Below are 12903 nucleotides of genomic sequence, written 5' to 3' on the forward strand. Positions count from 1 at the left end.
CTGCCTTTCCCAGCCCACTGATTCAAATGTTAATCTCCTTTGGCAACACCCTCACAGACACACCCGGGATCAATACTTTGCATCCTGCAATCCAATCAAGTTGACACTAAGTATTAACCATCACACCAAGCTTTTGCAGGAGCCTCTTGATGACAATTTTGATTGAGTCAGAAGGATTAATTTGGCAGAGATGTTGGTCATATTAACAATTCATTGCAAAGGTGGAGGACCTGAGGTCCACATCCAGCTGCAAATTTCTGCCTGCCTCCTGCCTCCAGGCTGATCTGGGGATGGGCTGGCCTCTCAGCATTATTGCCCATGCCCTAGTCTGGTAGAATAGTGGTTTAAAAGTGTGACTGTTTATTCTTCATAAGAATCAGGCTGCCTTGGTTGAAATTGTGGCTCCATCACTTTGCAATTTGTGGCCTCTGGCAAGCTATTGAACTTCACTGACCCATATATGTGATGGAGATAATGATGCGGTTATTACAGGAGCACGCTTGATAGATGTAAAGCACTCAGTACAATGCCTGTTTGTAGGAAGCATCTAATAAATTCTAGTTGCCAGTATAACTAAGCACTTGCCCTATTTTTCAAATGCTATTTTAGCCAGCTCAAATAGGTAGGAAAAAGGCTGTCAATCATGAAGTTTATACTTTCCTGTTTCTAAAAAGGTACACTTCCAAAAATTTACGTAATTCATTTATAGCTATTAACTTAAACTTGGAAAGTTTGGATATTTGGTCTGTCTTCACAAGTGTTTATCTGAGCCCTACCACTCAAATTAATATGTATCACTATTGATGTTCATTATGTTGATTCTTATACCTATTATATGCATGTGTGAAACTAAGCCCCATAAAAACAGAATTTAGGCATTCCTGCTGAAAGGAAGTGAATCAAAGGGAAGAGAAGCAGAGCCTTTGCAAAGAGAAAATTGTCCTATCTCTCAACCAGTGTCAGAATGTGGAAATGTTTACAAAATGCTCATTAAAAGAAATAGGGATTGCAAGATAGAAACAAATTCTGGTGCACAAGTTTACACTAGGGAGATAAGAAAGGCTAGGCCCCTATAGGGGATTTTGTTATCCAATTACTGCAACCTGACTTTTAGGGGGAGAGGAAGAGTGGTAGGGGGAGGGAGAGAGAGAGGAAGAGTTTCCAAACTTGTCTCCAGTGACAGGAGACATTTACGCTCCACAAGATAAAACTGCCACTTAGAGCCCAGGAGAGCTAAACCTTCCTGGCTTGGCCTAGGAGCTCCAGCGGAGTCATGGGCTCTCTGGTCCTGACACTGTGCGCTTTTTTCTGCCTGGCAGCTTACTTGGTTTCTGGCAGCCCCATCATGAGCCTAGAGCAGTCTCCTCTGGAAGAAGATATGCCCCTCTTCGATGATGTTTTCTCAGAGCAAGACGGTGTCGACTTTAACACACTGCTCCAGAGCATGAAGGATGAGTTTCTCAAGACACTAAACCTCTCTGACATCCCCACGCAGGAATCAGCCAAGGTGGACCCACCAGAGTACATGTTGGAACTCTACAACAAATTTGCAACAGATCGGACCTCCATGCCCTCTGCCAACATCATTAGGAGTTTCAAGAATGAAGGTAAGTTTTTGCTGATGAAATTTCGGTTGGATTTTTTTCAAGACACAGTAAGTAAATTTACAATGTATGGGAATGATATAGGTAAGGGTAAATACATCTATATAAGGATGTTAAATACAAAGGATACACAAAAACAAGGCACATTTTGGTCTATACCATTTAATCATTTCAGAACCTCAAAAAATACTTACAAACATCTTTGAATCCAAAGCCACGAAATATCTATCAATTTGACATCATAATTGGGTCCTTTTAAAAAATGTTAATTTGAACACCAAGTAATACAAAGGATTAATGTTGGTCTACTGCCATATCTTTGTCATTTTCCAGATAGGCCTTGATTGCCATTTGGGCTTTTAATTAACTAAAAAATTTCTCAACTTCTGCTTAGAATAAAAAGGGTAAAAACAGTCAAAAACATCAAATTGTGATTTGTGTTTTGTTCAAACTTTTGATAAGTTTTTATTTTGTGACCTTATTTAAGAAATGTTCAGACAGGATGGAAATATATTTTAAAGATTCTTCCTAAGGCTGTGTTGTTTGATGTGTCATGTACATCCTTAAAGCACTGTTTACAGTTTCCAGGAAGTGTGGATGGCCCATTAATCATCCAGCTCATCATTTCCGTCTTTATAAAGAGCAACGTACAAGCTTTGAATTATTGGTGGGAAAAGTGTGTTTTCTTCTCCTAGATCTTTAAATTTGGTAACTAAATCTAATGAGCCAGCGAGTTAATTTTTTTTTTTTTTTTTTTTTGCTTAATATGGTCCTAGTAGGAAAAAAACCCCTGATATCTAGATATCTATGGTAGAAGCTGAAGTTCCAAAGGAACTAATTTAATATTTGCCAATTATGCTTTTATAGTCACTAACCAGGTATAAAAGAAGCTTCCCATTAATGTTGGCCAGATGTTCTTGAAAGAAGAAAGGTTATAGTGAAGAAATATCTCAGGATTTGGAATTTTGAGAGCTGGTTGGCTTAGTGTCGTGAATAATTAGCTGATGCCTCAGAGCCTCAATTTCCTCATCTGTAAAGTGGGAGTAATAATACCTACATAACATAGTTGAGTGACTCAAAGGAGATTACAGATAAGAAAGCACTCCATTTACTATGAAGTGCTGATCAAACTTTAGTGACTACTAATGAGTTACTTAATATTCTAGGTACTGAAATAAATGTTGAGTAGGTATTCCTTAGTCCTTAAGATATTATCGGCCTTTAAAATTGAGTTGGCTGCCAAAATTTCTATTTCATAACATCTTTCTCATGGGAATGGCAAGATGAGATTACAGATTCCTTTTGGAGGCAAGTCTGAATCAAAAATGAACAACCTCCTCCTGTAAGAACCCTCCCTAATACTTCTCAGCACTGAGCCCTAAGTGTCTGGCTCAGGGTGCGGGTGAGAAAATGTTGTTTGCATCCCCCGGAAAAGTAGAAACGTTTTCCGTTCTCACTTCTCTCATAGAGTATCTGGATGATCCAGGTCAGGATATGGAGTTTACTGTGCTTATTATTACTGGAGATTATTGAGGGCAGGAACACATCTCTCAGTAAACAACCCAGCCGCCAGCACCTCTGCCAGTCTGCAGGAAATGTGCAGCCTGAGGACAGAAATCGCACAGGGCACGCCCTGTTGGCTACTATTGCCTCTCTTCTGACTCTTTGGATCTGCTTAGTGCAGCTCCCTAGGAGACAAAGACCAAAAAATGTCCAAACCTACCTCATCTTGGGAAAAAAAAGTGGCACCTCCAAGGTGAAAAAAGCATGCCGTCAATTTCTAGCACTGCTCCTTTATCACCTTGTCATTTGGGGAAGTCAGTTCTCTGCATCGAGGCTTGATTTCTTCTGGTGCAAAACAAGTAGAGAATCAATACCTGCATTATGGGGTCATTGTGAGAACCAGAGAAGATCATGCTTGCAAAGCACCTGGCATGAGAAATTTGTCAACAAACATTAGTTCTCTTGCCCTGAAATGTAACTCTTCCATCTATTGCTTACTGCATTTGCACATGCACAGAACTTCACAGTGAACTTACTTTTTCAAAACAGTTTAATTGAGGTATATTTGACTTATAAAAATATGACATGTAAAAAATTGATGTATAAAAGTATAATTGCACATATTTAAACCGTGTAATTTGAAAGGTTTTGACATATGTAACATTCATTGAAACCATCACCACAATCAAGATCATGAATATATCCATTAACACCAAAAGCTTCCTTGTATGCTTTGTAATGCCTTCCTTCCACTACAGTGAGCTCTTATTTTATACTTTTCTCCTGGGTAGAGCAACCAGCCTACTCTTCAATGTTCCCTGTCCATGGGGAGTCAAGTCTCCTCCCTTCTTAGAGTGGAAGAATATCTCCCAAGCCCAACCCAAGAGCTTGATGATGGATTAAGGTCATATGTCATGCCCATAAATCAATTTAGTCTGGTGCCTAGAATCATCAACTAATCAATATTTTTAAAGCACTACCTCTGTTTAAGCCATCATAGTAGGATAGAAACACAGAAGGGAGTTTTGAGCCATTCAGACCAGGAGGATAGCAATCTAGTTGGGAAAATCCATTCATAAAAAGATGGCTGAAATATAAGGATGTAAATGACAAGGATCAAAGGAGATATAAAGTGATCAAGTGATTTCAGAGGGGAGAGGAGAGAACTTTCAGATGAGAAGTAAGGGAGGCTTTTATAGGAGATGTCAGAGCTGGATAGGTGGAGGTGAGGTGAAAGGGCTTTCCAAGGGTCAGAAGAACATGTGAAAAGGTGAAAATTACAGGGAAAAAAAGAGTGTTTTGACAGGTAGAAATGATATCAACGTAGTTAAAACAGAAGGGTTTACAAATCCATTCAATTGTTCACAAATATTATTAGTAATCACAATGTTCCATGCACTGTGGAGGATGTATGTAAGTTATGGCTGATCAGGAGGTTAAGACCCAGATATAGCTGGTCTTGAGAGCCATGCCAGGGAGTTTAAATTTATTCTGTAGGTCAGCATTTCCCACTGGCAGTGTGTAAGATGATTTTAGGTGGTACCCAAAGAAAGTTATGAATCATGTGAAATTATTGTATATTTTTCTTAATACGGATTTTTAGCAAACACATAAATATCACCTCAAATCTCTCCTTTAATGAATTATGTTGTTTAGGAACAGTCTAGAATAGATAATAAGTGTAAAATAATTAGATCAAGTTAAAGAAAAATATTAAAAGATTATAATCTGGAACAGGGACTCACTGAGATCATGAATTAAGTATATATTTGGGGAAATGCTGCCGGTGATGACAGAGAACTCCCATTTGGTGGTCCTTAGCATCTTCAGTGCCATGGAGCCCTTTGATAATCTGATGGCAAATGCCTTCAGGGCTTCCTTGTAGACTCATTACCTGAGGCTCATTACCTTGTAGACTCAAACTCCTGAGGCAAGTGTGCAGGAGTTTGGGCTCACTGTAAAATATTCAGATAGGAAGTCAACATGATAATATTTGGAGGTATGCTTCTAAGACTAAAGGAGTTTTACAGAGTTGATTCATAAACATTATTGAGTGAGTTATATGTGTCACGCCCCATGCCAGGTTCTAGGGGTACAAGACTAAGGCAACCAATCTAGTCCCAGGATTCATTTTCTCCTGTTCCTCTTTATAGAGGACCATATAACCAAAAGTCAATTGCTGAGACTCTCTTGGTTTATGGCTGTCTTATTGGCCTTGTCAGGCTTTGTTGCCTAGAACAGAAGTCAACAAGTTTCTTCTGTAAAGGGCCAGACAGATAATAACTATTTTAAGCTTTGCAGGCTGTATGTTCTTTGTTGTATCTATTTAACTCTGCCATTATAGTGCAAAAGTAGCCACAGACAATACAAAAACAATGGATGAGGCTGTGTTCCAGTAAAACTTTATTTCCAAAAGCAGGTAGCAGGCCCATTTTGGCCCATAGGCTATAGTTTACCAACCTCTGATCTAAACGGAGGTCTTTCAGGAAGAACAGTGCCCAGCCAACTGTGTGGGGATCTCCACCCACTACAAACACAAATATTAAAAAACCATGAAGTCCTCATCCCTGAAAAGCTTCAAGAAAGGAACAATCACCATATGTCCCATTTGGTGGCTCTTTTTTAGGAAATTTGGGGACTTGCCCACACAATCTCCAAGGTCCCTCCCAGTTTTGTAATTCTGTGGCTGATGAACTATTCAAGCAAGTTTGGCTGAGTTTTATCCCATCCATTAAACCCCCATTTTCCATTTTAGTCTTGGCAGCTAAACTCTTTTGGGCATTCTACCACTGACATTTTGGAAGTTCCTGTGTCACAGAATGTTGACATTGTGTTTGTTCTCATTGATTTTCTCCCTTCATTCTTTCTGCATTAAGCTTTGTGCATGGGAAGGCCTTCTTATTACATAAATAAGCAACTGTTTTTCCCTGAGACCAACTGCAAACCTGATTTTTGCAAATTTCTTTTTTCAGATCTGTTTTCCCAGCCAGTCAGTTTTAATGGGCTCCGAAAATACCCCCTCCTCTTCAATGTGTCCATTCCTCATCACGAAGAGGTCATCATGGCTGAACTTAGGCTGTACACACTGGTACAAAGGGATCGTATGATATACGATGGAGTAGACCGGAAAATTACCATTTTTGAAGTGCTGGAGAGCAAAGGGGGTAATGAGGGAGAAAGAAACATGCTGGTCTTGGTGTCTGGGGAGATCTATGGAACCAACAGTGAGTGGGAGACTTTTGATGTCACAGATGCCATCAGACGTTGGCAAAAGTCAGGCTCATCTACCCACCAGCTGGAGGTCCACATTGAGAGCAAACACGATGAAGCTGATGATGCCAGCAGTGGACGGCTGGAAATAGACACCAGTGCCCAGAATAAGCATAACCCTTTGCTCATCGTGTTTTCTGATGACCAAAGCAGTGACAAGGAGAGGAAGGAGGAACTGAATGAAATGATTTCACATGAGCAACTTCCAGAGCTGGACAACTTGGGCCTGGATAGCTTTTCCAGTGGACCCGCGGAAGAGGCTTTGTTGCAGATGAGATCAAACATCATCTACGACTCCACTGCCCGAATCAGAAGGAATGCCAAAGGAAACTACTGTAAGAGGACCCCGCTCTACATAGACTTCAAGGAGATTGGGTGGGACTCCTGGATCATCGCTCCGCCTGGATACGAAGCCTATGAATGCCGTGGTGTTTGTAACTACCCCCTGGCAGAGCATCTCACACCCACAAAGCATGCGATTATCCAGGCCTTGGTCCACCTCAAGAATTCCCAGAAAGCTTCCAAAGCCTGCTGTGTGCCCACAAAGCTAGAGCCCATTTCCATCCTCTATTTAGACAAAGGCGTCGTCACCTACAAGTTTAAATACGAAGGCATGGCCGTCTCTGAATGTGGCTGTAGATAGAAGAAGAGTCCTATGGCTTATTTAATAACTGTAAATGTGTATATTTGGTGTTCCTATTTAATGAGATTATTTAATAAGGGTGTACAGTAATAGAGGCTTGCTGCCTTCAGGAAATGGACAGGTCAGTTTGTTGTAGGAAATGCATATTTTCCTCTCCAGTTAAGTCCCTTTCAACCTGTTTTCTCTTTGGACTTGCCATTTCCTGGCAATGCCACCTCCCTGTTGATTTGAAAACAACCCCTAGGCAAAATACAGTGTCAAAAGACACATACTTGTTGTATGTATATTTGTACATACATGAACTTATGAAAATCTTTTGGTTCTATGCAGGCAGATTATACTCATCTACGTTCATGACTCACTCAAATGTGTACATATTGAAGGCCAATGGTATGTTCTCTGTTACCTCTTCTCTGAGTAGGATTTAAGTCAAGATAATTGGCATCACAGTTTTAATCATCCAGGAAGTATTACCCTTCCTAAATACTCTGGAAATGTAAGTGTAGCTTTTGTCAGTTGAGTTTCTGTGGTTGCTCAGAGAGGCGGGGCCTGGCAAAGGATGCTTGAAGGGAAGGGTTAATTGATACAGAAACCAAATGGACTTAAGAGGTCTTAGAGGTACAATAGGAAAAAATGAACCCATGGAGGACCAATGTGCTCCAGAGAGCAACTCCTGGTCAAAGCAAGGAAACAGAAGAAACCAGCATGGAATCTGTTCCTGAGACAATAGGAAAGCAAGGCCATGAGTACTGGCCATTGCTGCTGCAGAGAGTAGAGGGGTTGGGAGGGCACTTGCAGGGGAGGAAGGGAGAAAGGGAAGAGGATATTGATGTTATCCTCAGAGGCTATCCTCAGATGTGTCTGTAAAACCAAAAGTGGTTCTATTTAAAGAATTAAATCTTTTGGACAAAATAGAAATATCAAAGACTAAGAGGAGGAAAATCAGAAGGGATCTGTCTGTTGGAAGAAAGGATGTTAATATCTTTCTTCACCTGTTAACATCTTTCTTCACCTGTTAACACTGTTCTCTTGTCTCTGCACCCCTGCTTTCCTCTGCTCCATCTTCTTCCTTCCCTCTTTCTTCTTTGCCCTAGTGCCTCACGCCTTCCTCCCATCCCTGTGTCCCTGCTCTTCCTTGGCCTTCACGAGGCATGCTGTGAACTGGGAAGGGACACCTAAGTGCCTTTGCTCTCGGGGTGAAAGGAGTTAGTGTTCTAATTTCTAAATCTTCCCCTGATATTTAATTTGATTGTATTTTAATAATGTCCTTTATCAAATGTTTTGTTCATGAAGAATACTTAGATATAAGAAAAAAGAAAACCAGAATAAGTAAGTATAAGAAAAAGAAAACCAGATTCCAAATGAATGGATTTAAATAAATGAATTTATGAATAGACACACAACCAAATGACTCAAAAGCCAAGCCTGAATTTTGAAATCATGATTGTTTCATGGTAGAAACCTGGTAACTTTCCCATCTTCTTATCTTACCATCTTCCCATTTTGCAACTGGCCAGGACTGAAAGTGGTGGGGAAGTGTTCTGCACAGGAAGGGTCCTGTGGTTTTCCTGGCAGGTGGCAGCTCCAGTCTTAACCCCTAACCAGTTCCCTCTACCTGGCAAGCACATTCCAGGCTTTGTGCAGGAGGAACCAGAGCAGAGCAGTTACCAAACTGTTACAGCATCTCCAGGCAGGGAACATGGATGGTTCCTGTTAGAACCAGGAATGTGGTTTCCAGTACATTGTCCCCCATGCACCCCTACTCATCTTAAGGAATGCTTCCTTAAGAAGTCTGACACTTTTTTCTTTTTTTTACGCTGGAAAACAATCAGTCCCCTTTTACAAATCTCTTAAGTTTATAAACTCAAACTGCACTAGACAATAGAGGCAAGGAAAACTATTTTGAAGAACTGTTGCCCAATTTGAACCTCAGCTTGCTAGATCTATTGTCTGCTGGGTGAATCCTGGGGAATTCATTGCTCCTGGAAGAATGGTGTTTTGACCGTCAGTGGGTAAACAGTGATTGATGCTTTGAGAAAGCCATGCAACTCAGAATCACTATTTGTGGAACAGCCTCCATATAACATGATGTGTGTATGTGTGTGTGATGTATAGCTGGCTTTGAATAACCACGTTTAATACCTTCAGTGGAACATGGTGCATCCTTCATACTCCATGGTACACAATGTATACTCACATACTCCAAGGTACTTCTTATCCTTTCTAAAGGACACTGAAATAGATACACAGTAAAACCTCAGCTGACCAGGATAGTCCTGGTTAGATAAAAATTAAGCAAAATTTTCTTTGTGTCTAATACATATGACAGTGGTGTGCTGATAAATCCCTTACAACCAGCAATCCAGGGGGATAAAAAGCCCTGATTTGTGGATTTCAATGCTGTAAATGCTCCTACATGGTCTATCTTGAACTACCAAGGTGATGTCAACTGGCTTGCAAAACTTGTAAAACCTAAGTCAGCTCTTGGGAGCTGTGCACTGGCGCTGGCACACCGCTGACATTTAGTATCCCACTGACATTAGCACACCGCTGACATTAGCACCCTGATACTAGAATGTTAAGGATGTGCCAGCCCTGCTTTCCACTATGTGCGCTGCTGGCTCTGGGCTTCTGGAGAAATCTTGTCTCGAGCACTTATAGTCACTCTTCTGTTAAAGAGATATGAAAATATAGGCTGTTGGCGATCAGGCTGCATAGCCCAGTTGTTTCTTTCTGCCCATCCAGATGTAAACAGGCATTTCTATGATTTTCTGCTTCCCTGTGGAAAGGGAGTGCAGAAAGCAACATATTGCTGTTCAAATGTTGCTAGTTGTATTTTTTTTGGCTTTCTTTTTGTCAGAAAGTGAAAAGACACAGCCCATAGAGGAGTTCTCCCAGCTCCCACCGGAACCCCGGCAGCACACCGGCGTCACTTCCAACTCCTGCATTGACAGGAAGCCAGAACATTGTCAGATCCTTAAAAAGGTAGAATCTTACTAATGTTTCTCTAGTCATAGACTTTCTGCTAGGTCCCATGCCAGTTTTTTTTCCGCCTTTTATTGCAGAATTATCATCGCTGAAGTTGATATAGCTAAACAACTCTTGAGGAGAATTATAGCAGAGGGACTTGGGCAGCCCACAGCCAAAATATTCATGTAAGAGTTTCTAGGCTTCCCACTATTTATTGATTGATATATTTATTTTTGTAAAATATTGTAGAATACCAAATATTTTATTTTTATGTCTGTGATTCCCTTTTGGATAGAGAGTCTTCTGGGCTTCAGAGTATGGCTCACATATAATATATGGCCTGTATTTCCATCTCTCTCTTTTTGTATCAGAATGTTCTGTTGGTTTAAGGAATCTTGCCATAGCTTGCCATAATTTTGTATATTTGTGTCTTGTAGGCATGCTGTGCCTACAAGCATGCTTTGTAGTATATTTTCTGATTTGTAAATAGTACAGTATTAACTGAAGTGTAGATGTTCCAGGAAATATTTAACCAGTACATTGTCATGCAGTTTCATAAAGTGATGTTGTCAGTTTATCATGAGAGGCAAATATTGTCAGGCTGTGAGAGAATGTGATTGCTACTCAGTAAATGCAGATGCTATTTAAATGAATCTTTTCATCCCCCAAAGCTGGTACTTCCCCTCTGAATTCACCTATTGCCTTCACTGATGCAGAAATTCAGAGATGTGATTGGTCAAATTCATTTGTAATTGGACCAATTACTTTGTAAATGTCAAAAATGTTACCTTAGTGATTTCCAAAAGAGTCAGCCCCAAAGTGCCCAATTCTTTCCTGGTGTGTAAATTTTGGTCCAGGGAATTAGTGACAAAAACTTTTTTTCTTTAGAACTGTTACTAAATGTTTCAGTATTTATTATGATTTATATTCTTCAAGTAAAAGATATTTTCATAGAAGAGAATTTTATGTATTCTTCTTACTTGATTCATCAACAGATTATGAAGCCTAGCTGTGTTCTGGCAAAACCTTTTTAACTTGCCTAGAACACAGAAGGGATGTTGCCCTTTTTAAGGTTGTAGATCTTTTCAGAGTCACTGTGGGTCATTCCTAACCCTTTGCAGTTCTGCAAGCTCACATATGGTGCAAGAGGAAATGCTGGTATGACTCTGTGTATTTTCTTGCCCCCAAACAGGAACAGTTGATTTCATACATTAAATGGAAGGTAGATGTGACTATGCAAGAGAAGTATACAGAGGTGTTTCTGGATGTGAAATATTTTTCATAAGTTAAAAACCCATCATGGAATAACTGTTTGTTGTGATCAGCATGTTTTTATCACACATGAGCACCGGTTTTGTGAACACCTGACTTGATAGTGGTGGGGCGGCCAATGTGCCAGTGCCCACCTACTGAGCATTCGTGGACATTGGAAATCAGCAAACACCACAGACACACCGAATCAGCTGATGCACGGTCATGTTCTTGGGTAAAACCTGTTCATTATCCATGTCCAGATTTGTATAGTTATCACTAGACTAAAATGAAGATGGAAATAAATATTTTACCCTGTGTTCATGAACCAAATGTGTACATTTAGAGTCTTTTTAAGTAAAATAAAAAAAAACTATTTTGGTGATAATTATTTGCAGCTTATTTTTCCTTGAGGTGAGATATTTAGTTTTGCACACACCCCACTCTTTCATGTTTCTACTTGATAATATATCCAGATGGAATAAAACTAATTGCTATATTAACAAAGAATGGTCTGAAGAAACCATAAGTTGTTTTGGGCTTGTAACTGACCTCAGTAGAGAGTGGGATTTTTGTAGCTCCATCGTTCTCCACTTTATATGACTTTGTGTAATTCCCATTAATGCCACAGGCATTCATAGAAAATACAGTTGGCTCCCTTTTGTCAGTAGCTGGAAAATATTTCTTCTTTGAATACCAAAGGAGGCAGATTAGAGGTAACAGTCCTGGCCAACAGACAGACCCTGCTGCTTTTTCAAGAAGGAAATTCATTCTTATGGCAGAATGTGGAATTTGAAGGCCATAGGGACAGCCCCAGGTAGAATAAAATCTCTTCCATCAGAAAATCATCCTGCATTACTTTTTTTGAGGGGAAGCCTCCAGTGTCTCAGCTGGCAGGCTGAATCTGGCAAGTTTGTTGGAGGAAAGCACAGCCTTCATCCCTGGATGAGCACTGATAAGGTGAGACAGGGCTCTCCCATGGAGGAAAGGGAGCTGAGAGCCCAAGATGGGGCTGAGCCCAGGACTGGACTAAACAGGCCTGAAAAGCCACTCCTGTAACTCGATTTTGAATTCTTTAGCAACCTATTCATTCTCTTCTTTAAATAAGTCCATTTATAAAAGTCTGTCACAACGTGGGGTCTGGAACCCATCTCTGCAATTGGTTTGACCTGAGCACAGCTATGCTGGACCAGCCACCTTGTTCTGGGATTTCTTTCCTACTGATACAGCCTGGAATTGCACTAGGCAGACACACAACTGCAAGTTATTTGGGGGGTAGTTTATTTACAAAGTAAGACAAAAAATTATTTTCAAAGCTCACATTATACATTTGTAATATGTTACAGGTTCTGATAGTACTCTTGATGTGAATTGAACTTTGCGGTGTGGGGAAATCATGCCATGAGATCTCTGCATGCGACTCTAGTCACATGGAAGAGAACCCACTTTTGTATAGAAGTGTCTATTTGTAAATAAGGGGCCTATTTGGAGAAGGTGAGAGCTTGTTAACTTGGGTGGTTATAAATGGATTATGTGGTTATCTCCCACTCACTCTCCTGAACTGTCAGTTTACAAGAAACAGTTCCTGCCCTCTCTTAACCTTCCTCAGACCATTCACACAGATCTAAAGTAGCTCATCTCATTCCAAGAAGAAAGCCCAGA

General features: G+C 40.4%; 1 protein-coding gene across 1 annotated transcript; it reads left to right on the forward strand.

Annotated features, from left to right (window-relative positions):
* Positions 1 to 1234: 1234 nt before the first annotated feature.
* Positions 1235 to 11767, forward strand: BMP10 (bone morphogenetic protein 10). The gene is made up of 2 exons (XM_032177920.2): positions 1235 to 1607; positions 6080 to 11767. The coding sequence occupies exons 1-2, from the start codon at positions 1274 to 1276 to the stop codon at positions 7018 to 7020; spliced, it is 1275 nt and encodes a 424-aa protein (XP_032033811.1). The 5' UTR covers positions 1235 to 1273; the 3' UTR covers positions 7021 to 11767.
* The last annotated feature ends 1136 nt before the right edge of the window (positions 11768 to 12903 follow it).

The sequence above is a fragment of the Hylobates moloch genome, unplaced genomic scaffold, assembly GCF_009828535.3.
Source record: "Hylobates moloch isolate HMO894 unplaced genomic scaffold, HMol_V3 SCAFFOLD_15, whole genome shotgun sequence".
Classification (NCBI taxonomy): domain Eukaryota; kingdom Metazoa; phylum Chordata; class Mammalia; order Primates; family Hylobatidae; genus Hylobates; species Hylobates moloch.

What these genes read in the sequence shown, in the direction of transcription:
- BMP10 (XM_032177920.2), top strand. Translation starts at nt 1,274, where the DNA reads ATGGGCTCTCTGGTCCTGACACTGTGCGCTTTTTTCTGCCTGGCAGCT. An exon ending in TAGGAGTTTCAAGAATGAAG is followed by an intron (nt 1,608 to 6,079) that starts GTAAGTTTTTGC and finishes TTCTTTTTTCAG; the next exon opens with ATCTGTTTTCCCAGCCAGTC.